This window comes from Pleurodeles waltl, chromosome 3_1 (genome assembly GCF_031143425.1).
Source record: "Pleurodeles waltl isolate 20211129_DDA chromosome 3_1, aPleWal1.hap1.20221129, whole genome shotgun sequence".
NCBI classification, from domain to species: domain Eukaryota; kingdom Metazoa; phylum Chordata; class Amphibia; order Caudata; family Salamandridae; genus Pleurodeles; species Pleurodeles waltl.
The window spans coordinates 1628621500-1628647127 of NC_090440.1; the positions used below are offsets into that span (position 1 = coordinate 1628621500).

Genomic DNA, 25628 nt, shown 5'->3' on the forward strand with positions numbered 1-25628 from the left:
ACCTTAGGGACTTGAATTGAGTGCCATGTCCAAAAATGTAAATTGTTTACTATAGAAGGGGGCGAATAATTTTTTGTGTTGTCACTACTTAAACACCTGCTCACATTGATTGACTAGGAAAATGCAAGGCAACTAAAAATTATCCACCTACTTTTGGTAGTTTTTCTCTTCTCTGCTGTTGTGATATTAAACTGTCTATTTCTGAAGAAAACCAATAATTGCCTTAAGGAATATTTTGACAGTGACATTTGACTTGCCCGGCAGTTTACCTTTCACTATCTGCACATAAGAACTGTGTGCTTGAACACGTGGGCAGGCAGCGTGCGATGGCACCAAGCTGAATTGTCAGAAAGTTGTCTGGACACTCGCAGCTGTAACCTTGACCTCCAGCTTTGATCAGGCAGAGGTGGGAGCAGCCACCATTATTGGTTCCACAGGGGTTGCTTACTGAAAAAAATAGAATAACATCAGTCTTTCACAGTCCCTCTAATTAAAACATGACAATTCTTTACCTGCTATAAAACCATGGGGTGATTTTTGACAATTTTTCTAACTAATGAGTATCAAAAATATTCACCAATGCAAACGTAATCATGTGATCCAATGATGAACAAGATAATTATTTGCTGCCCTATTATGACCCCTCTTACACACGCACAAACACACGAATTCACATCCATACAGGCATACCTACATACCTCTGGGGTTCAGAGAATGATTCCAAATGAACCTCAATCTTTCTTGGCTTATTATCACTGCCTTACAATCTTTATCTCCACTTGTGTTTCAACCTCTCTTTTCTTTTACTTTGTCGCACACAAATACATCCCTGGCTCGTACAAGTTGCACCTCTATGAGGACTGCTCCCTGAAGAGTGTAGTCAGTATTTTATAGTGGGGTCTTCTTCGATTTTCATGAAAGCAGAAACTGAACTAAAGACAATGCTTCTGCGCTGAAACATTTTTATTTCTTATGTAGGTCAGAAGTGTTTAAAACATATAAGAATAAATCCTCATAATCAAACGTTCCTAGCAAAGAGAGAATGTGCCTGGAAGGCCCATGCACAGACAGACAGACAGACAGACAGACAGACAGACAGACAGGTAAACACACATTGTTGTGTGCGAAGTTTTATAATAACAATTACTTATAAACAGCAAAACGTGTATTAACTGGGTTAGCTACTGTACAAAATGACAGCATGATGTCAACTTACCTGTAGGCTGTCTATACGGATGATAGACATGAATATCAAAGGGCCTGTGTGTCGTGTTGACCAAAACTTCTCTATCCAATCCAGTATACTTGTTTCCCTTTTCTACTGTTCGGGTGTTCCAGTCAGTCCAGTAGATGGTATCTTCAAAAATACTGATAGCAAATGGATGAGGCAAAGTTCCATCGTATACAGTGTGTCGGTGCCTTCCCTCTAGGTCACAGTATCTGCATGAACACCCAAAGAAAACATGGTCAGCAAAAAAGTTTGTATACCATTGCTACACAGGCTAACACACCCCTGCTGTACATTATAGTTTCCCAGGAATTCTTGTATAAAATCGTGGAACTTCAAAGTGACCTTTTAATGCAGGCCAGAGGGGATTTTGTTCCAAATAATACATGATCACACTGTCACCCATGCCACAAATTGCTTATGTCCTTGTTGTCTTGGTCCTTCATATTCAAGAAGTACTATGGTTGTAGGCAAGAAAAATAAAGGTAGAATCTACAGTGCAAATATAAAGACGCCACACAGCACTAAGACATCTTTTGCAGAGACATTATTAAAACCACTTTAATGTAAATTCGATTACTCATTTATCTGCTCATTCTTGCCCATCCATGACATCACTAACAAACCCTCGCCAATCAAGACTTGCCTTATATATCTTTAGTCTTTGTCAGGCCCAGATATGTTTTTAACATCAAGCACAACGGTGACTATCAAACCAAGAATGCCAGAAAATAGACTGTGTTTCAATCTCTACATGCTGAATAGTCATATACATGTCTTTCACTCTCACCCACTTTAGACTGCTAGACACATTTATTATTTTAAAAGCTATATAGTACAGCTTTTATCCCTGGGTTTTAGGGATGTGAGCTGCGGTAAAAAAAGGCTCTCTTTGTCTGGAGAATGGTCTACTTAATCTTATCTTTATGGATCATTGCTTGTTTGGTGGCCAGTAAGATGAACTGTTTAAAAAGGTTCTTTGAGAAACGTCATTACTCCCCGCCTCTCTGGTTTAAAATAATCTCCCCCTCTTGAGTTTTCATCATTCATCATTTTCAAAGACAGTCTTGTCCTTGAGTGTAAGACTTGTGAACGTTAGAAGAAAGGTAATCATTGATCTATGTGGTGTTGTCCCTTAAAGGGCCAGATCTATTCATATATTGGCTTCCTGCACAAGAAACAATGTGAATACCGTTTAATGGCTTTCTATATTAGTGATCTTTTTGGAGAAACTCCAGGGAGGGAACTTAATTTCTATGTAAACAATGCTAAATTAATGTTGTTATACAAGTGGAATGCTAGGAGAATGCTTGGGTTATATGTCCGGTATCCTGTGGGTAGGATTTCTAGTAGTGACTCCAAAGAAGAAGAGACTGAGGCCTTCTTTCCTAGGACAGCCAATGGAAGTAGGTTCAAAAGAACACAGCATAAGAAATATAGAGGACCAGGGACCTCTTTTTTAATCAGAGTTTCCATGGACAGCTGACAACAGGGTGCTTATGTCTGAACTTGAATGCATTTCAACGCTCTAAAGCAATGCTTAGTTTGTGAAAAAAAGAGAAGAGCTGAAAGTTTTTCTTGGAAGCCTGCTGCAGGCACTGATGAATGTCCTGTTTGTTGAACACATGTACAACTGCTGCCTTCTCTTCTCACTTTTGTAAGTTCTTTTTTTATTTCTAAGTTCTATACTTCACTCTGTTTTCCTACCTTTCTTTTCTCTTCTCCCCCCTCCTTTTCTCCCTTTTCTCTCTTGTTCAGGGTCATAGCCTGAAGCTGAAAAATATTTTCAAGTCCACCAAGATAAGTGTGTCTCAAGCACTAAGATAAAGAATGCAGTACCTGGTCATTTCTTTTTAACATCTGCAAAGGAAAGGCAGCAAATATGTATTTTTTTCAGATTGTTCAGGCAATGTGTATAAAGTGGTTTAAGCCCTACACCTATAATTAATCTGAAAGCTCTGTGTATTTGACACAAAGCCTTCAATACCTCGGTTTCTAACTGTTTCTAAAAGCTGGCCTCCATCTGAAATTCTATCACACTTTACTACTCTAGTTGGGCAACAAGACTTGTGCCCTCCAAATTCTGCTACACAAAAGTGGGAAGGAGGTAAATTAATTCATTTCTCTGCCAAGGGCGTTCAGGTCAAGTGGCACGATTTTTCCTCAATTCTTTTCTTTCCCTGTTCTGTGCACTGGAGTCAGCCTTCGCTAATGTATGCAGAGTCGTAACATATGCCCCTGCGACACAGGGACTGGCTTCAAGCCTTCAGGAGCCAAAGGCCATTGAATATCTGTGGGACATGGGAGTTTCAGAGGCCCCTCTTCACATTCTGCATAATTTTGCAATACATTACTGATGAGGGAGTGTTAATCAGAAGATGTCAACAGATGTCAAGAACTGAGACTCTCTGCATTTCCAAACCTTCCTGCACACCATGGTAAAACCAGTGAGACACTTTTCAGTTAAAGTGCTTTGCTGAATATTTCATGTCAAACGATATTCTGTTGCATTAGCCTCCTCTTCCCACTACTTACTCAATGTAGTTCAGGTGAGCATCGGCCCAGTATAGGTTGTCATTGGTGTAGTCAATCGTGAGTCCATTAGGCCACTCAATTTTGGTGGATATTATCACCGTCTTGTTCTTGCCATCCATGCCAACGCGACCAATGAATGCTCTGTCTCCCCAGTCTGTCCAGTATACCTGTCTATTTACATAGAAAGGAATGTTAAGCAATCAAATAGCAGGATTTTTGAAATAATACCAAAGTATGCAAATATATTTCAATTTCTGAAATACAGGATCAAGTGTTCAGGTCATAAAGGAAACGCAAATTGAAACCTTTCCCCAATAACACAGCAACATAATAACATATAGCAAATCCTTGTACTTGGGATATGCTACACGCTGGAAGTTAGTAGTGCATAATGATTTGCAAACTAATGTACTACACATACAAAATATTACAAATATTAAGTAACTATTCATAAAACAACAGTGTAGAATAATCTTTGCAGTGTTAGATATGTTATTGAGTGGCAAACATGTATAGCGACAGACCATCCTATCACCACAGACATAGTGCATAAACTGCAGCAGTACTTTTTATAAAATAGTTAAAGAAACCATGTTGCTACTCTGCACCCTAAATACATTTAAGGCCCTAGTTATGAGTGGCCCAGTAAATGGATCAGAATTGCTTTGCTACAGTAGTTACGATACTGGTGCTGCTGCTAAATCCAGAAGTGGAGAAAATCCAGCCCACTACAAGTTGGGCCTTCAAATTGCAATAAGTAGTGAGGAATTACCATGGGAATTTGTATTTCTGGATAGACTTCCCCTGGTAATTCCTCATTTTCCTCCATACTTTCCCACAGCGTTTTGGCTTTTTTCAGCAGACCATGCACAGGCAGATCTCATAATTCCATAGGGGCCAGTAACTTCTATTACCGGCCCCATAAGAATTGAGATGCCACCGGTAATAAGGCCAAAATGTAGAATGAAAGCTTCTTATTTTTCCCATTAAACAGAGAATTCAATCATGTGTAAAGTTTGCACACAGATTTCAGAATGGCCAGTAATCAGGAATGCAACTGGTCTGCACTGAGCAGTTCCCAGAGATTACAGGAAAAATGAGAAAAAGGGAAAAGTATAACTAAGGTTTAGAAGAGAAAATTTCCCATATTTTCTATAAATATTCTTCTTGATCTGCACTTTGTGTACAGAGATCTTCTATTCACCCTGACTCTGGTCCAGAAGATGTATCTTCCTACTTATAAGCAGGGTGAGCTCAGTAAGAATTGAAATAGGAGAGAAGCATGCAGTGACTAAAAATAGTACACATTATTGTGTGCTTCCTTCGAGCCCTACCACATTTCAGGGTCTCACACTCTGTCTCCCTCAGCAAAGAAAGGCAAATTTATGGACACTTTTCTCACTTTGTGCTGTCAACCTGTCTATCAACTGTGTCAACTGAATGGTCTCGCACAAGCAGATATGAAAACAGTGAGAGCGTAGTGTATCTCAAGACGTTATGATAAGCTAGGGCGTCATGACCTACACACGTCCTCAAATGCAACAGTTGTAGCGTATGATCATCGCTTTCTCAACCATGAGTATGTCAGGATGCTGAACCAAGTGGACAAAACTGTCTTACTATTAGGGACTCTAGAGTACAACAAATGACAATCGTACCAGGTTTTTTGACATGAGGCATCTGTTCGTATGACAGGAGAAATGGCCAATGTAGGCCTAGTCTAAAGCATCAGAGGCAGTTCTTCACGCTGATGGTAATTTTACAATATTAGAGAGCACCTTTCAAAACAGACAATAAACCAGTGTGAGATCAACACAGTGGTCACATACTAACTATCACCTTAACCCTGAACTTAAACAGAATCCAAGAGATATTGTATTGCTTGTATTGTATTGCTTTAAACTTAAAAACTCAACACATTCTTTATATTCAAAGCATTAATAGTTGGGACCATCTCCAGGTACCACCTATAATCATCAATGAGAACAGAACTTTTACTGTGTACAACACACTCAAAACATTGTGTGAGAAAACACCTTGTTGATGATTCTAGCCATGAATATGTTTCAAGGGCCTCCCCGTGATCCCTGTTACAAGCACTTCAGTATATCTCTGTTCTTTCTCCTAGCCAGTCACATCTCCTTCCTGTCACTTCCCCATTGCTCTACATTTTCTTTTGTCCTCAGGCTCTCCCAATGCTCTCCCAATGGTGAATCCGAGAAGTGTGGCCAGTTCTATATTATTTCTGTTTGTAAATTGCATTTTCAGTTTACTTTCCCACTGTAAAAACTGAGCTGAAGAAAATAGCTACAGGGAGAGGACTCCCAATGACATATTCTGAATCCAGCACACAGTAAACACACAACCCTTTTGCCATGATTACCCACTGTCCCTTTACCTTCCTCGACGCCCTGAGTCTTACTCACCAAATTCTTCCAACCTGACACAGCACTTCTACCTTCCACCAAGTGACACCATAAGGTCAGCGACATTAATGTGACACTTGTACTTCACAGATGTTAGCTACATTGAAAACCAATACCATACAAAGTGGCATAACTATTCATCTCGCCTCTGTTATTTGTGTACGCTATAGATTAAATGTTCCCAAGAGAAAAAACAACTTTGTTAGGGGTTATTTTGAGCCTTCTGATGTTCTTTTCAATTTTATTACATGTCAAAGCATTGCAAAAGACACTAGTAGGAGTCATGTGTGCGATTCACTAAGGATTGGCATTTCTCTGAGACTTCTTCACGCAATCAGGAGTGAAAGATATTTCGGACAGTAGATCAGGTTTACTTCTGCTGACAATCTGCCACTTTCCAGATTGTACATTAGTATATTGCAGGCCACGGATGGATAAGAGGCATTGATGGGATTTTGCCCAGCAAAAGTTAGTAAATATACACAAACTTGTATGTTTATGTGTACTAAGAAATATTTGTAGGATCATTCTTACCATGGGAAGATACTCATGGAAAGAGAAGGAATTTAGTCGGTTTCCAAGGTGAGAAATTATTTGATAAACCCACACAGTTCATGGGTGAGTAGCATTAAGGGGATGCTTGCTTTTGATACATATGCCAGACGATTGTCTGTCATGCAGAAAATCCTCTACAGTATGTGTAGTTGACTATGACAGTCTAGGAAGCAACAATTCGCGACAACGTCTACACTATACTTTTTTTTATTTTAAATGCGTTATCTAGGGGGAGGTTTAACATGCATCTAGTTGTACATTTTATGTGTGGGGGGTTTCCTTAGGAAATTAAGCTCCTTGACTTTGTTTTAATTAGTATTTGTGCTCATGTGAGCTAAAGCGTTTTCTCACCTATAAAGCCCATATCACTATGAATGGTGAAGAAAGGAAGCAGACATCAAGTTTTATAAATCTGTTCAAATACTTTAAGTTGTTTATGAATGCTCCCCAGACCACCAAATATGCAAACTTGTTTTTTAATGACAGAATATGATGCTAAAGAGTTAAAATGCTAAGTTGCATTAAAAATGCACTCTAATGGGCCACTTTCATTCCATTACTTATTCATTATTTCAGAACAAATAACAATAGTGTAGAAGCACAAGGATAAAAACAATAAACATGATTAAAGTCTGGAATGTAAAAAACATTCACTTATGGGATACATTTTCATACTTTAGGGCATATTTATGGGAGGCTTGAACCGCCGTTGTCACTTTTAGTGATGCAACAGTGGTGCAAATCTTTCAACGATATCTGAGGCCATGTAAAGCCTCTTTGCATGGCTTTAAATGGCCTCAAATATGTAGAGTAAGGCAAGGCAGCGCAAGCCGCTACCTTGCCTTACCCTGGGCAAGGGAGGGGTTCTGTGGGCATTGTAGTGGGTGTTCCCTTGCAAAACCCATGCATTTTGACACATCCCCAGATTTATAAGAGCCTGTGTACCTGGGGATGTGCCAAAACCTTACGCCTACCAAAAGGGAGGTCCAACAAGGAGAAATATATTTATTTCTACTAGTTTTTAGGGTCAAGTGCGCAAAGCGCTCTGTCCCTGTTGTAATCTTTCTATGTGCTTGTAACCACGCCCATGTCACGCCCATCAGTTTGGTTGGTTTGTGGGCTTGCCTTTTAAAATTTGCTTGATTTCATTAGTGAAAGGCATACATACGTCATGCCTTTTCCGGTGTTTAGACCTCCTCAGGGTCGAGCACGTAAAGCGCTCTGTCCCTGTTGTAATCTCTCTATGGGCTTATAACCATGCTCATATCACACCCATCAGATTGGTTAGTTTGTGGGCTTGCCTTTTTAAATTTGCTTGATTTCATTGGTGAAAGGCATGCCTTTTCTGGTGTTTAGCCCTCCTCGAGCGCACTGGCCAACTACTGAAAACATACGAGGCTCCATGTTTTCCGTGTGGTTTCTGGACTACTTTTTCTCTTTATTTCATAGGCAGAACGATCTCGCTGGGCAGTAGTTGAGCGCTTTGCATGACATCGACCCTGTTGCATGGATAATTGTACTTTTGCCAGTTACATGGATAATTGCAATTTTGTCGCTAACATGGATAATTGCACTTTTGCTGATACGTTTCACTGCGAGCAAACTTCTGTTTCCTTTTGTGTGTCTTCTTTGCACTCATGGCAGCCATCAGCTCGTTTTTAATTAGGTTTCTTGGTGAGCAACATTAATATTCCTATCCCGTGTTTTTCTTGGTCTTGGCCTGGCCAGAAGAGAACGCTGCATTACACGCTCCTGTGCTCTGTACTGTGGTAGCCTCGAACATACACAGTTTATTCACAGGGAATTCAGGTGTCGTGCTTTGATGTGAGAGTGCAGCTTACAATAGAATACTGAGGACTTCATTTGTATGGAACTCTTAAATTGTTCAGTTCTCGCTACCTTTGTGTGTGAGTAGCACAGCCGCTGAAGGTACCCCAGCAGAGCGAACATGGCAAGTAGCATGTCCACTGTGTTATGGCAGACAGACCGTGCATGAGGCCAACAGCCAATGGGATTCGGCGTGATGCCCAAATTACAACCCCATGCCACATAAATTCAAAAGAGTAGCGCTGGCTGTACCTTTGTTTGGTGGTCCATGTGCCTTGAATCTGTGACCTGGGTGAAAGGGTCCACATCACTTGTTATTTCGCATGTTGTCCTTTTTAAAAGATGATTTTGTATGAGTGCTTGTGGCGATAGGTGCAGGAGTGAAGTCTAGAGCATGTCTAGGGGTGATGGGATGTAATTGTAAGGAATGCATGGATGAAGGGGTTATTGACCTAGTGCAAGGTTGAATGAGTTATAAGGTGCAAAGGTGAATAAATGCACACCAACTTGAGTATATGGAAGAATGATGCAGGTACAGATGGATGAATGAGTAGGTGAAAAGTGAGTGACTGTGTGGCTGAATGCGTAAGACTAAGTGGGTGCATGGATGAGGGAGGCCAGGATGTTGCAGATTGATGTCGTCCTGCTGATGAGAGGTACCTGCTCTCTGCCACTGCTCATTAACTCATGCATTGAGCCATGTTACCAGGTATTCATCCCCTCATACGACGATCTACTGGCTCATGCAGCCATTTGTTCGCCTGTTGACTCATTTTCTTATTCTATTCTGCATGTGTTATCCTCAGGTAGGTTGTCTTGAGTAACCACCTGGACCAGTGTTGCAGAATTTGACTTGTTTTCATTTATTACCCATCTTTCATGCAATTTAGCAATACACATATACGTTTTGATATTTTCTTTTCTTCAGGACATGTTACAGTTAAAAATTCTGGAAATCCTGCACAAAATAAAAACATGACTAACCTCTTTAAATGCCCAATTGCTCTTCGTACACCTGACATGTAGGTAGATTAGGTTGTTTGCCAGTTCCTTGTAATCGTGAAAAATAGTGGTACTTAAAAATACATATATAGATACATATATTGTGTCAGCCCCTGCTCAATTATTATATTAATCAGATTTGGATGCAGTTAATAGTGGGGAACAGAAGCTCAAGCAGGAGAAGCTGCACGAGGTGTTCCAAGTATCATGCAAACTAAAGAAGCTACTACATCCTTTTATGATTAACGGAAATTATTGTCTCCCTGTCTAAAAGGAATACTAACATCTTTTGTGTAGCAGCCATGTTGGAACATGAGAACACTCCACACATAGATTTGAGGATCCTTCCGGTCAGAGGCTACCAATAAGGTATGCTACTTTCAGAGTTTGAATAAAAAATGGGCAACCCACTAAGTACTTGCAAGCTTGGGAACAAGCCAAAGTAAAAGTATTATGCTGACAAGGGAATCACTCTTAAATTAATCAACTGAATCATGTGTCCCTAAAATGGTGACATTATGAATTAATTAAAGAGAAATCTATCAAAGGAAAACATGTGTATTAATCAGAGTCAAGATAAGTGTGTAGTTTTTAATTATTTAGGTTTCAGAGGCGTCATGGTCACGTGCGATTTCACTTTTTCAGTTACTGTGGCTGCAGTTGCACCAGGACTTTATGTGGGATGAAAAAAGTAGGGATGTCTCTAAACAGGGAGTGGCCTTTGTAAATAAGGAAGTGGTTTACGCATGTGAACTGAATTTCTGTGACTTCCATTGTGTGCCACCAAACCAGTATTTTGGTTCCTCGTTACACTTTTTGGGTCAAGTGCGCAAGCGCTCTGGCCTGTTGTAATCTATCTGTGGGCTTTTAACCACACCCAGCGCGCGCCCATCACTATCACTCGTTCGTGGGCTAGCCTTTCAACAATCTTTTAGCATTGGTAAATGCTTTACGTTTGTGCCTACAACACAGACACCTTTGCACCATGGTGCAAGGGTGCTTGTATTGGCGCTTTGCAGCCAAAATGGTGCCAGAGCAATGGAAAAGGACAGGGATGTGCCGTATTGTATAGATACGGTGCATTCCTGCCCTTTCCCTGTGACGCTCTTGCTGTGCTGCCCTGCGTCAAAAGCCCATAAATCTGGGCTTGAGTGTCTGTGGGTTTAAACTAAAGGACTAAACATAAATCTTGTTGATAATGTATTTCTGAAGCCATCTTACCCATATTTCGGATGAACCACTATCGCTCTAGGGTTTTGAAAGCAGAAAGTGTTGTTTCCATCCATACATCGGTCAGCCAGTCTTTTTCGAAATCTGCCATCTAGCTCAGCAACGTTCAGAGAATCCCTGGTCGCATCCACCCAGTAGAGTTTCCTAAAATCCATCAAGACAAATAAGAGTTTTGAGATGTGTTTTTATAATATATTTGAAGGTTACATTTTCCATTATGCAAAAAGTGCTCCATTGATTCTGTGGTAGGTGACTCAAGTATACCTCTTACTTGTGCCCCCAGTAACAGATTATGAACAAAAAACAATTACGTTTCAACTACTTCAGAAGAAAATGCTAACTTCTAATACAATAGGTGGGGGGCAGTCAACATATCAGTTTATGGGATCTCACAACAGCGTCAGAGTGAATGGTAGAGGTGGGGACAGTTTCTACATATGACCAGTTCTTTGAAGGTGGGACAGACGCTGCCTGTCCAGCACCCACACAACCCGATTTATAATTAGAGAGATGGAGGAATCAAAACACATTTTGCGTTTTTACGCTAGATAGGTCTAGCGTAAACAGTCACAAAACAAAGGCATAATTTTGAGTTTTAGAACATCCAGTTTAACACACAAATTTAAGTTTATGTTTCTTACGAGGTGTTTAAGGTGAAACATAAAGCAATAACTCAGACATTTTATTAATTATGTATTCACACACAACACAAATTAAAACAATGCAATAAATCCCTAAATATCTTAATTTTGAAAATAAATGTGATAACGATATTGATCAGTTAATATAAGCCCCACCCATGTCTCTGACCCACCAATTTTAAGGCACTCATCACATTCACTTCGACTTTGAAGATGTGAGGAACAAACCTACTTGGGCACACAGCATGAATCTACAAGTCCTACATTTTTCTTACCTTGCTACCCAGTCAATGGCCAGCCCTTCTCCATTGGGCACATCGTAGCTGATAATTGTCTCTCGGTTTGTGCCATTTAGGAACATCCTTTCAATGACCCTTCTGGCTACATCAATCCAGTACAACCTCCTTTCTACCCTGTCAAAGTCCAGAGCCACAACGCTGCTTAGCCCTTGTAAAATAAGAGAGTAGGAAAGGCCATCAGCAGTTAGGTTTCTTAGGTAGTAGCGATTGCTAAATATGAGATAGGGTGAGATGTTGCTGTTCTGCCGACACTGTCGTCCATTAGGCTCCCGGATATAGCCTGGGGAACATTTACATATGTATGAGCCTGCAATGTTCTCACAGACCTGGCTACAAACAGATGGATTGTCAGTGCATTCATCAATATCATCGCAGGTCCGCTTGTCTGACATGAGCCGGTATCCCGGACGACACGAACAGAAGAAACTTGTTTGAGTGTCTGTGCAGTTGTGATCACAACCACTAAGTGAAGGGTTGGTACATTCATTAATGCCTGAAAACACAATAAAAATATGTTAGTCACCTACTGAATGATGAGTGGACCGAAGAATCAACACTACTGAAAGTTTTAACATGTATTTTGTAAATGCATTTCTGGTTTATTATCAATGACAGACTGACAATCGTCCCCACAGACGATACTCTTGTATTTACTCATACTCTTTGAACAATACTTATAGTAATTATGGTGAAGGTTACATCTAAAACAATATGGAAATTCTATTTTTTGACTAGCAGAACATGTGAGTAAAAAGATCTTTAGTCAACAAACTTTGCAAGAACGCGTCTGACAAAAGTAGTTAAAGATTAGAATGGTTACAAGAAGCCTAATATAGTGAGAGAGAAAAAAAGTTCACAATAGTAACTTGTTAATAAATAATGCAAATAATGTCCTACTAATTTGTATAAAATATGACAATGGGAAGGTACTGTGTTTAAAATAGCAAAAACATATTAAGCCAATTTTTACAAAATGTCAAAACAGTATCCTCCACTCTGAGACACATTACATCCCTAAGACTTGGAAAACAGAAGTTATCTAAATTGTTCCTTGCTAATGATAACAGTGAATGACTGTGTTTTATGTAACTCTTGGGTGACTGCATGGAAGGGAAGAGGGTTCCCTAATAATCCTTTCTTTTCATTATATAATTAATATTGTTCACTTAATATATAAAAGGTGTATTTGACTTAGAGTATATCTCCTAACTTATGGTAGAATCAACCCCTCATAGATTTTATTTATATGTACATAAGGGTGGTCAAGGGTGGCAGGGTGGCATGCTGGGCCCACTGGGTCAGTGGATGCCTTATTTCACCACAACAGAGGACTGTCCATCCATTTACAGATCCCCATTTTGTCACTGTCTAATTAAAGGTGAAGGCCCTGGAAAAGAGGAAAAAGGATCACTCAGACCAATTCTATTGTCATATACTGAACTACATTGGTAGAGTGCCTGAAGGTAATAGATGAATCTCTGTATTTTGCCTGTGAAAACAAAAGCAACATTTGGGATTGGCCCTTTAATTCAGTTTTGAATTAATTAAAAGTGGCACGAATGTCTCAATACACCTTGGGAAGTAATGTGGGTCCAGATGACCCCACTGCTCCCCACTTCAGCTGACAACCATTAGTGGAACCCCATCTCATATACATGGAGTGTGAGAAATACAGTGCAAGTGTTTGTCTCTAGTCTGAGTGTTACTCCCAAGTCAACTCCACCACTGTAAGCATTTTACAGCACCTATGCATTCTTGATGGATTATCCATCCCCTTTTGTCATTGCCCATAAAATGCCCCTGTCACCACAATAAAAAAATATAATCTAGATGACTGCACAACTGTCAGTGCAGGCATTAAAGTCAAGGTAGTGGAATTAACACACACATATAACCAGTTTGTCATTCAAAAAAGAAATCATGAAGAGGGCTCTTCACTTGAGGTGTCATTGACTAAAGTGCAAAGGTAACAACAAATTGTTTGAAATCCTGGATTAGTCAGGCGGTGGCTCCTGTGGAAAGAGTACTTTACTTACTGAAAAAGTAGCACCTGAAAGCTGTGTGCTTGAAGGCAATTCTGTTTATCAAGAGGGTGCTGCATATTAGTAGACCATATTTGCACCACCTACTCGGAGCACCTGAACTGCTTTGAGCTGATGGGTCTTGTTGTTCAACATTCTTCCAGTCCACTGTTGCAGTGGTAGTATTTGTGTAGACTGCATTCCAATACAGGGAACCCCACCAACCACTTCTCCAAGAGGCCTTTATCACTGAAGGCCACTACCAGCATTTACAACCACCTATAAGCATCTCAGCCTACACAACTGAAGCCTACTGTCATGCAACCTTAAGAACTTGTCTAAGAGATCCTGCCCCAGTCATAGCATCATCTCGAGTGCCATTGGGCTTTGTTTTTTTTGGAGGATTTTGTGTGAAGTTGTGACCAGAGGTCTTTTCTGATAACAGGCTATTTTTGGGGGGCTAAATATAATATCCTTTTGATCCACCTTTCTTATTGTGGATATGGCAACATTTTGTTTCAGACTGAACCCATTTGAAGCCAAAAGTGTTCCAGGATAATTATCTATTTAAGGGTTATTTTTTATCAACATCCTCAAAATGTTAATAAAAATATGTACACTTTTATTTAAAATTGTGTTTAGTGTAAGTTATTTTTTATTGAATATTCGATTGGTGAGTTAAACATAACACCTTTATACATTTTATCTGAAGACTATCTTGCTTCTAAGGCCAACCTAGCAAATGTGAGCTAAAGTTGAACTCATTGAAACCTCTTTGTCTCTCTGATTCCTCCTTTTTAAACAGTGGAGAAGTTTAGTGACAGGTCCCTCCAGAGTATGACCATCCTGTCCCTCACACTGTCAGGTGGAGTCCTTATAGTAAGACTCGGCCAAGTTGGTGTAACTTTTCTAGTCATATGGAGAATCAAACACTTACCTAGGTGGGCGATATTAAAAAATAAGAATGTGGGTGTTAAAAATAAATGTTAACATTGAACTAATGGAAGAAAAAGTGAGAGTGATGCAGGTATATAAGCACAGAAGTGTCTGTATTAGAAAACAATTATTTTATAACCAAATAATATAATAACTCCATAGGGTCAATCCTGTGCAGAGGAAAGTCTGAATAAACACAATGGAACAAACTGTATTCACACTACCCCCTGATTTGGCACTATCTCTCCTCAATGAATCTCTTAATCAAGGAACTGTACCTAATTCTTTTAAAGAGGCAGTAGTAATTCCACTACAAAAGAAAGCAGGTGAGGATCCCCGCAACTTAAAAATGTATCAACCAATGTCTTTACTCCCGTATTTGGCAAAGATTGTCGAGGCACATGTACCTAGGCACCTATGCTCCTTTCTCGAGGATACAGATTATGCCGATCCTTGCCAAAGGGGTTTTCGACTGGCTCACTCCACAGAAGCAGTTATTCTATCATTAGTGGATGATCTGCATGAAGAGGTGGATAGAGGTATGATTCAAGCTCCTGTCTTTCTTGATCTCTCAGTGGCCTTCGACATGGTCAATCATAATTTTTTCAGTGACTGTGTCAGGACCACAGGACTTCAGACCTCTGCAATTGACTGAGTGGCTTCTTTTTTAAAAGATAGATCACAATCAGTCAAACTGTCCCCTTTCAATTCCCCTCAAGTACAGGTAAATTGTGGAGTGCCACAAGGGTCTTCGCTTTCTCCACACCTCTTCAACCTCTGTAATCGCCCCCTGGTTCACTCTCTCAAAAACATGAAAGTCAAAATATATAATTATGCCGATGACATGTAGTTTCTTTTTATAACTGGCAACACTCCCATTTCCAAGACACTATACTGTTCATCTAAGACCGGATGAACAGTAATCAACTAAATTGTGACAAAATAGAGAGAGTTATAACTAAAAACAAGCTCAATATATGGAATCCATCATTGTGGCCTACCACAATGGATACTTCCCCTCCTCCTAAGAAATCAGTAAAAAGCCTTGGCTTTATTATTGATGTGGACCTATCTCTGAAACCACAGATTAGTTCTATGATATCTTCCTGTTTCTTCCAACTCTGCAGAATTAAGATTTAAAAAGTCTTACTGTGGATGCCTTGGTCCAAGTCATCATAGCTTTGGTAATGCCAAGAATTGACTATGCCATATCCCTGTATCTGGGTCTCCTAAATACCTCACTTGCAGGTTCCTGCTAGCTCAAAATCAAGTGGCACAGTTGGTTTATCAACTTCCTAGACACTGGCATATTTTTCAAGCTACAAGAGATCTTTACTGGCTTCCAGTTGCTCAGAGAACCATATTTAAATCTTGTTGCATAGTCTTTAAAGCCTTGCACATGAAGAGCCCAGCCTTTGTTAAATCCTGTAGCCACAATTACTCCCTTGTCGGGCTTCTCAGATCTACCTACTCACACTTTCTAGTTACTCCCCAATTTAAAAGGAAACGGACAGATAGAGTTTCCTTCACAGCTATGGCTCCTCACATCTGGAACTCCCTGCCTCTAGACATCAGGATTAATTCCAACAATGGGAGATTCAAACAACTACTCAAGACCTGTCTCTTCAAGCAACCCTATCAGTAGATTTCTGAAGTCATGACAGTTGAGTTACTCTAGGACCAAGAAACTGTCCGGTGTATGAGTGCTTTATAAATCTCAGTAACATAACATAACATAACTTAACATAACATAACATCATAGTTTGTCTTGTGAAGAGCTTCCCTATGACAAACAATGTCATGCACACATCAGAGTCAATTTAGGGAGACCTTCTTCCCTGTGGAGGCCCTATTTAAAATAAAGTTATACATACCACATCCTTTTTCATCGCTATTATCAGAGCAGTCATCCAGGTGATTACAAATTTTCACTGCTTCTATACAATGTCCATTCTCACACTTGAAGTGATGTGGAGCACAAGTTGCTTCAGGGGTGCTGCAAAGGTGTTCCAGCTCATCTGACTCATCGCCACAGTCGTTATCTCCATCACAGACAAACGCCCTAGTAATGCAGCGCCCATTCTGACAGGTGAATTGATTCTGCTGACATGTTGGGTAAGTGCAGCCTCGCTCATCACTGCTATCACCACAGTCATTGCGCCTGTCACATCTGCAAAAAAACAGCCGTATTAGGTATAATCCAGGAGTACGAATATGTGTGTGTGTGGGGGGGGAAGGTGCGTGTTGTGTGTGTGTTGTGTGTGCCCCAAGTTTAACCTACACTGCAAGGACTGTGTGTTTACATACTTTCAAGCACATGTATCTAAATACTAAAAGTGTGGTTATGTTTGCTTTGGTTCACTTTATAACCTGACCCAGTAGTAAGACGTAGGCGTGGAGTTAGAATATTAGATACAAAGGGGCTTATTTACAAGCTCCTTGCGCCACTGGAGCATCACTTTTTGCAACACTCCAGTGGCACTGTGCCCTGCTCCATATTTACCTGTCCACATTAAGCCACTTTTTGTGGCTTCATGCAGCCTTGTAAATATAGGCCGCCCCAACAACGTTTTCTGCGGCAAAGGGGCGTGCAATGGGTGTTGCTGTGGGCGTACTCATGCAACACCCATTGCTTTTTGACGCTGCCCCCGATGTACATGGAAACATAAATCTGAAACAGCGCCAAAAACGAATGCCTCCCCAGGGGTGACATTAGAGCGGCTTTGAAATGGGCCTTCCACTGGATTGCAACGTGTGTCGTCACATTTTAAGTAATTTTTGAACTGTTAAATCTAGAAATACATTTTTTGTTAAATTCTGCAGAATATGCGGTAGATGCAGATGGATTATGTGGCAAATGTGGCAACTCAATAATTATACACAAATCGCCACAGTTGCACAATCACATAATTCCTATTGTAATCAATTACCTGGCTGGTCCTCATAAATATAGATATGATATGTTGTGTGTATGTGTGTGTGTTCACCCACAATTAAACATGTGGGTGGATGATGGATGATGGATACAGAGTCTAATTGCAAAGAGGCTGCTATGCATTATCAGTTGGTAATCATGAATCTTTTTCACTAATCACTCTCACTTTGGTCATAACTTCAGTTTGGAAAACCAAAAGAAGAAAACAAAATATTACCAGACTCCAATCATATTTAAACAGAACAAGATAATATTGATAGCTCACAGGAAGGAAATGAAAGAACAGTGAGGTAGGACTACTGGTGTTTGCGCTCTGACACAACATTTCAATACTTTTTTCTCTGTCTTGTTAGCTAGCGGTGTATTTGTTTATAGCAGGAATAAGTCACTAACAATAAGTGGGCTAGCTATCAATCAGTTACAAGGACTTGTTAGGAGAGGGAACAGGAAGCTTCAGAAGTACCAAACTCGGAAGTACTGAGAGCACGCAGTATAGAAATTACTAGGTGATGTATTACCTCGCCGTTATATGCTTTCTCCTATGGAATGGGGAATAATGGTGGGTATCTTTGATTTTTAACACATCCCTGTAGGTTTTTCCAACATGTAAGACAGGTTTCAATAGAAATATTCTGCCAAGATTTCACTGCTGAAATATGCCCAGTGGAAAAATCCTAAGGAGTAGATGTAAGCGCAAAACACAAAATTTCTATTTTAGGAACAAAATCGAGCACCTAAGCCTGATCAATACACTCTAGAGACTAACACCAATTTACACTCTTGGTACCAAGAAAAAAATGTATGTGAAGTAAACCAACGGTGCCATATTTAAGAAACTTGCACAACTGCAATAACCTTTCGCTTGGTACAGCACAACTAATTTAAATCAGTGGCATCATCCTACAAATACGATTGGGGTAGTTGAAATTACATCTCATGCTCTTTGACTCATGATGGTATCATGTAGCATCACAGGACTTTTCACACTGATGAAAGGCCTTATGTTTTTAAGTCTGTATTGTAAGTTCGATCCTTCAGCACTTTACTAAGCAATGATTGATAAAGACTTCATACATCTCAACATTTTAAAACTGGGAAATGGGAGATTGTGGGAAAAAATGGAGGAATGTATTTTCCCTATAGTCTTATGTTGAAACAAAAGCAATTTTAGGGAGGAGTCACCTAAAAAAAAGCAATGATATGCTTAAAAAAATTGGGAGTCTTCCATCTGAATTGGGTCTGTATGAAACACTGATCAATGAAAACGAACAAAACCTAAGGCATACTTGTTTTTAAAGATCATTTGTTAAGAGCAGGGGGTTAAAAAGCAGTCCACATGTGTTACAAGCAGCAAAGACTAAGGGCACTAAACCACTCAGGACTACCTCGCTTAAGCAACATTCTCAATTACAAACAAAAATACTGAGATCCACAGCAAAACCCTGAAGCTGAAAGTATTAGACAAAGCACCTGCCATGTTGCCAAAGCTTTTGTACAGTACTAGTTATGTCACTAACCTGTAAGAATTGCGGACACACAGCCCGTTACTGCAGGTAAATTCATTTTCACTGCATGATCTTCTGGTACAATTCTGGTGTTCATCGTAGGCATCGGAGCAGTCAGCATCCCCATCACAGACCCATGTTCGAGGGATGCACCTCCGCATGGGTGGCCTGTTGTTCACACATGTGAACTCAGATCCTGTGCAGTTTCGACTCGCTAAGGACCAATTAAAAAATTAGCAGCATATCAAATGTTCACATGCAATAAGTAGTTCTCTATCTCAAACACTTTGCACTGTATGTTAGCAGTTTGTGCTTCATAAATAGCCGCAGCCACTGACATACAGCTGTATTCTTCCTATGTATTGTTGCACATAGTGAATAGGTGTGACTGATTATTAGCAGTACTTTTTTAGCAACATCTGACTACTGCATACGTAAACATTAGCTCTGATGAAGCCACACTGGGTGATTGTTGTAAGTATATGTAACAATAGCATACATACAACTAGCTGATAGTACAAAGTTGGTAGTGTGTGTGTGTGCATGTGTGGGCACTTTCGTGGGTGGGTGTGTCTGTTTGAAGCCACGGTACGGAAGAAAGATTCACAAGTACAATGTTCCAGTGCTAGAAAAACTACACAAGTCATTTAACAACTATCTGCATAAATGAGAAATGATCAAGGTCTTTGCTGTGAGCTCTAAATTCTTAACATCCTAATCAAAATAAAGACAGACAGCCAGGGCAGTAGTTCGTCATGCTGGGACTGGAAGCATGTTACAATGGTCACTAGACATGAACTTACTCTCAAATAATGGGGGTTTATAAATTCACATCACAGCATTGTTTATAACGTCCCATTGTGAAAACCTGATTAGAAATTCAAATACAATGACCCGCTGATGGCAACAGCTGTATGATTCTCCCTACCGAGCTTTGCGGTATGGGAGAATGCTCCAACCATACATGATTTTAGTACCACATATTAAGCTAGACCTTAAGAGGTGGTGGGAAATTAAGATATTAAGGCCCAGATTTAATGGTGCCTAGCACCATTCCAACGCCACATTAGAGTCATTTCTTTACGCTTATGTGGCGTTGGAAGGCCAAAAACGATGCGCCATATTTACAATGTGGCACAATGCTTGCATTGTAGCAATTTGTAACCCCTTGCGCCAAGCATAATGTATGTAACGGGGTAGGGCGATTCTAGTGCAGGGGGGCCAAAAAAATGGTGCAAAAATATTGAAGAGATTTATTTGCATCATTTTTATTGGCATTTTTAACGCCTGCCAAGAGAAGGCGTTAAAGGGAGGCTCCCATTGTTTTCAATGGGCCTCTGGGTGCTTTGCAGGATTAGTGTCAAAATGTTTGACGCTAATCCTGCAAAGTGCTGGACTAGCATCAAAAGTTTTGACGCTAGTACGCCTGACTACTACCATGGTGCGCTGTATTTTAAATATCGCGCACACATGGTGGTGCTAGGGGGGCGCTAAGGTTCACAAGAAAAGTGGCGCTGCACTAGGTGCAGTGCCACCTTTCATAAATTTGTCCCTAAATTACTAGTATAGGGCAAGAGTTGTATTTGAAAGCTGACATAAACGACAACTTTGGAAGAGGAAAACCTGTTCTAAAACTAAAAAACTTACCGCAGTTATGTCTCTGGTCCTCATCACTCATGTCACCGCAGTCATTGTCCCCATCACAGATCCACGCTCCTGGGATGCAGCGGCCATCATCACACCTGAACTGCTCATTCGAACATGTCTGCACATGTGCAGCTTTGAAATGAACACAATCGTTTTGCTCGTTATAATAGGCTACAGTGTTAAGATTCATCAACCATTGCATATGATTTTAATAGAGCAGTGGAGTCCCAGCAGACAGACCTAATTATAACAGGTATAGGAAACCCTTTTACGTTTTAATGCACATCATAGGAAAATATGATTCTTAATGGCACCAAATAAAAGGTACTGTTCACTTTAAATTAATGTAAACTGAAAACATAGTTTAAAGGCAAAAGGATGACTAAACAATTAAAATCACAAAGAATAATTTTAAAAAAATCAGGATAAAGAAGCTGTTGGCCCGCAAGCCCTGAAATGAAGTGCACTTAATATTAGGTGGATGTGCACGTGAGCTGGCAAAATGCGCTCGTTCATAATAGCAATAGAGGCATATGCTGCAGTGGGGTGACTGCTTGCCCTGTGCTAGAAGCTGTGGTGAGCAGAAACAAAATGCGAATGACAGTTGAGCAGACCAATGTTTGTAGGGATACTTTTGAGGTATGAATGTTTGTACGTATTTTTATTTGTGATTTTTTTATTGCATGGGATGGAGAACAGCTGAAGCAGTCTCAAGCCAGGCCTAAAAACATTCTTACGAATAGATATGCCGTTCAAATACACTTGACATCAGGTCACTATTATAAGGGAGCATTATTCCTCACTGCTACCAGATTTATTTGTATAGCTCTATTACACTATCAACATTGCAAATGCATCATCATTCTATTTATCTGAGGAAATTAAGGAAATAGGATTTCGGAAAAGAAAAATTGCATGGACTTAAATAGTATGGAATTTTAAATCAGCATAAAAAGACGATTGGTTGTCTTCTGTTACTGAATGTGTAAATCAAAATAGAGTTGGTTTGTATTCAGACACAACTTTTACAAGGTATTTAATGCCTTCCACCTTCCAAATTGACAGTACATCATATAAGATGAGCTGGATCAAACCAGCCACAAAACACGCAGTACCATACAAAATCCACACACTAAAATTTTGATAAATCTGTACATGCGATTCCGAACATAATCCTTTCCACCCCTGATCAGGACACTAAACCTGGAGCTGGGCCAAAAGGTTCTGTTCTTATTGTTATAACTATCTGGCATTGATTTAATTCCCAGGAAGTTGCTTAACAGCATTGCATTATTAAACTAAGCTCCGCAATTAGGAGCACTGCAATTGCTCGGGAACTTCAATGCTCAACCATATTGTTGACCGGTCAGCAAAGATTCAACTCATTTATTATTTGTGTTCCTCTGTCTAACTCAAAACTGTATTTTCCTCTCAGAAAAGGGAGACTGTTGGAAGGGCCAACTATATAAGACAGGTCAACAAACAAAACACTGGACCAAGCATTGGTCTGAAGGAGTCCTGGGTCAGGGACCCTATGTCGTAATGATGCCTTCTCATTTCAATTGTCAAACATACATGAAAGCCTTGTAGAACTTAGTGGGTTTGGAACACCTTGTTGAGAATTCTACGGCAGAAGTTTAGATATCCTGGTGAAATAAACTTGCTGGAATTATGTGGCCATTTTATACACCTGTCCTTCATATTTGAACCAGTTTCTAATTTTAGAAAGCTACTCACCACAAGACAGTGGCTCATCTGAGCCATCAGCACAATCCACCCCACGGTCACAGTACCAGTGAGAAGGGATACAGCGTCCGGATGTACAACGGAACTCACGGTCTGTGCATGTCAAAGAAACTGGAAAAAATGGCAAAGATTATTCTCTTTTTGTTTCAACTACTGATTCTGCTTTTTTGTTTATTGTGAATTAACATATTGGCTTTGAGGAGGACATTCAAGTGCATTTGCCTGACTACTGTATATTGCATCTAAAAGTACAAAATCACTGGTCATAAGGGGAATGGAAGATGCAATTAAGATAGTAGGATATACGATAAATAAGAAAGGATCAATACCATTCAGAACATACATGGACCAGATGTCCCAGCATCGGAAATAAACAGGGGCTAAGAAAACTAGAGGATGTCAGAAAAAATCCAGCTCAGGTGCTCGAAGATATCCAATGAGTGTACAACTCCACAGTCTAGTTCCATTTCGTGGCTGTTAATTTATGTATTTGGACTTTAACTTAAGTTCTGAACAATTAGTTCTTTTAACCCACGAATTACCTGCAAGACCTTTGGTTCCACATAATTTTATTTCATTTTCTGAAAGTTTCTTTGGTCTATTAATTTATAACATTAATCTGGATTTATGGAGTGCATATGGATGGGTCCCATGTATGTTTGTAATGATTCCTGTGAGATCTTTGTAGGGATTTTGCAGATCACTGAATACATTAACTCGTCCCTCTTTATCTTTTGTACTCCACGTTTGGCAATCTAAATCCCTCTCAGCACACCCTGGTCAAAGAGTTCACTTCCACACCCCTTTGCTTGATCCAACTTGTGTATCATGCTAGCTACACCAACCTCTACTGCTATCTCCATTCAGAGTCTGTTGTTAGACCCTGAATAGCAAACATTTAGTAAATGTCACCTACCTAATATTTTTTTTTAATGGCCCACTTACTGTCCCTTTTTACCCCGCCCTAATCAACTGCCCTTAACTCTAACTCATGTCCTCATTATTGAATAAACATGAATGGGTTTAAGGTTTATTTAACCGTTGATGACACTAAAGTTCATATTCAATGACCCTTGCATGTATTTTAGCTTCATTGTCTGACATTTTCACATCAGGGAAAGGTTGCAAGAATACTGCTAGCCCTAAAGTACTTTCCAAAATCTAACATTACTCCACAAATTTAATAGCAAATTATTTGGTGGGAATGTCACTGCTTCGAAAGTTGAAATACTTTGATAGTGGGATGGTGCACGCTAATTGTGGAGCTGTTATGCAGTGACAGCTGGTAGTGTAAAGCTTGAGGCCCTGTTCTAGTTTATAAAGAGCATCCTATTATTTGCGTACATCTGCACAGCTAACAATTAAAAAAAATGAATGGAGACATGTAACACTTTCCTCAACGAAAATCCATGTAGAAGTACAATGAAGGTGTAGTTGTTTATTGATTCATGAAAGGACAGATGCCTCACTTGCTTCAGAATCACAGCACGTAGTAGTTCATCCATGATATTGCTAAAATAATGTAAACCGTATTATTCGTTTTGTAACATAAATAGTTTTCATACTGTGCCCAGAGGTGTAACTCGGGCCCCTGCAGCTGCTGCGGAGCATGAGGCCCCAAACCGTTCAGTGGGCCACATTCATGTTAAGTCCAATGAATATCTGTGAGATAAGGGAGAATAAGGGCCCCCTCTTTACATTCTGCCCGGGGCCCCATTATTTTGCCTTACACCAATGATTGTGCCCTCAGGTTCCTTATATTTGCTTTTAACGAAACTAAAGACTGTGAACCCATCTAGCTGCAAGACGCTGCAGGCCTGCTGCGTCCCACATCCACAGACGTCTCCCTGAGCTATGGGTGTGCCAGACATAAAGCTATTGCAGTCCGGAGACTCGGTGTGTGTTGGGAAGTCAGCTATGGTGCCACATACTCCACTGTACTGAGCCAAGCCTTGCATCTCTGTGCTGGCCTTACTAGATCAAAGAGGACTGAAAAAGGACCCAGATTATAACAACAATAATTCAAAAGTACATCTAATAGCGCTAACAAAGAGCATAGACAACAAAGATAAGAAGCTAGAAATGTCATAGGCATTCAAATGAATTTTGGGGTACAGTTTCGAGGGGTCGAATTTAAGGATGAAAGGTAGGGAGTTTTTTCTCCGTTGCCAGGAATACCACCCTTGAATTCCCTCTGGTGGAACATGAGCCTATTATATTCTTTTAGCTCTAAATAACATGCATGTGATAAATTATAATTCAGCCAAAACACCAATATAAGCAACTGTTTGAGGAGCGGCAATGAGAACTGCATCAACAAATGCTCATCAGGATACAACACAAGGGGAACTATGTCCCACACAAAACACATCAACAGTAACAATGTGCCTCAGGATACAATGCAAGAGGAACTGTCACTGAAAAAAGTGCATCAACAAAAATCATGCATTTCAGCGTGTAATGCAGGGCAAACATTGCCACTCCGAACACGGCATCAACAGAAATAATGTTCCTCTGCATGGAATGCAAGGAAAGGAAAACTGAGCCAATTGGAAACTGCAGCAACAGAAATAATGTTGATCTGCATGGAATGCAAGGAAACTATGCCAATTAGAACACTTCATCAGCAGAAATTATGTTCCTCTGCATGGAATGCATGGAAAGGAAAACTCAGACACTTGGAAACTGCATCAACAGAAATAATTTTCCTCTATATGGAATGCAAGGAAAACTATGGCACTTAGAACACTTCATCAACAGAAGTAATGTTCCTCTGCATGGAATGCAAGGAAAGAACAATTGAGCCACTTAGAAACTGCATCAACAGAAATAATTTTCCTCTGCATGGAATGCAAGGAAAACTATGCGACTTAGAACACTTCATCAATATAAACAATATTCCCCTGAATGCAATGCAAGGAAAGAAAAACTAAGCCAATTGGAAACTGCATCAACAGAAATAATGGCCCTCAGCATATAATGGAATAGAAACTACGACCCTCCGACCACTTTATAAAGATATAAAGAGTAATAATCTCCCCCAGTTTACAAATGGAAACTATGCCACTCACAATATATTTGTGAGGAAAAATTGC

General features: G+C 40.0%; 1 protein-coding gene across 1 annotated transcript in view; it reads right to left on the reverse strand.

Moving 5' to 3' along the window:
• The window catches only part of LRP2 (LDL receptor related protein 2), a 363947-nt gene that overhangs the window by 71982 nt on the left and 266337 nt on the right, over window positions 1-25628 (reverse strand). Inside the window, exons 46-54 of the mRNA XM_069225286.1 lie at window positions 22525-22644; window positions 20788-20919; window positions 19153-19354; window positions 16575-16870; window positions 11720-12236; window positions 10795-10947; window positions 3764-3934; window positions 1217-1440; window positions 270-447 (exon numbers count right to left, since the gene is read on the reverse strand). Of these exons, the coding sequence (XP_069081387.1) occupies window positions 270-447; window positions 1217-1440; window positions 3764-3934; window positions 10795-10947; window positions 11720-12236; window positions 16575-16870; window positions 19153-19354; window positions 20788-20919; window positions 22525-22644 (1993 nt within the window). The remainder of the gene's footprint in view (window positions 1-269; window positions 448-1216; window positions 1441-3763; window positions 3935-10794; window positions 10948-11719; window positions 12237-16574; window positions 16871-19152; window positions 19355-20787; window positions 20920-22524; window positions 22645-25628) is intronic.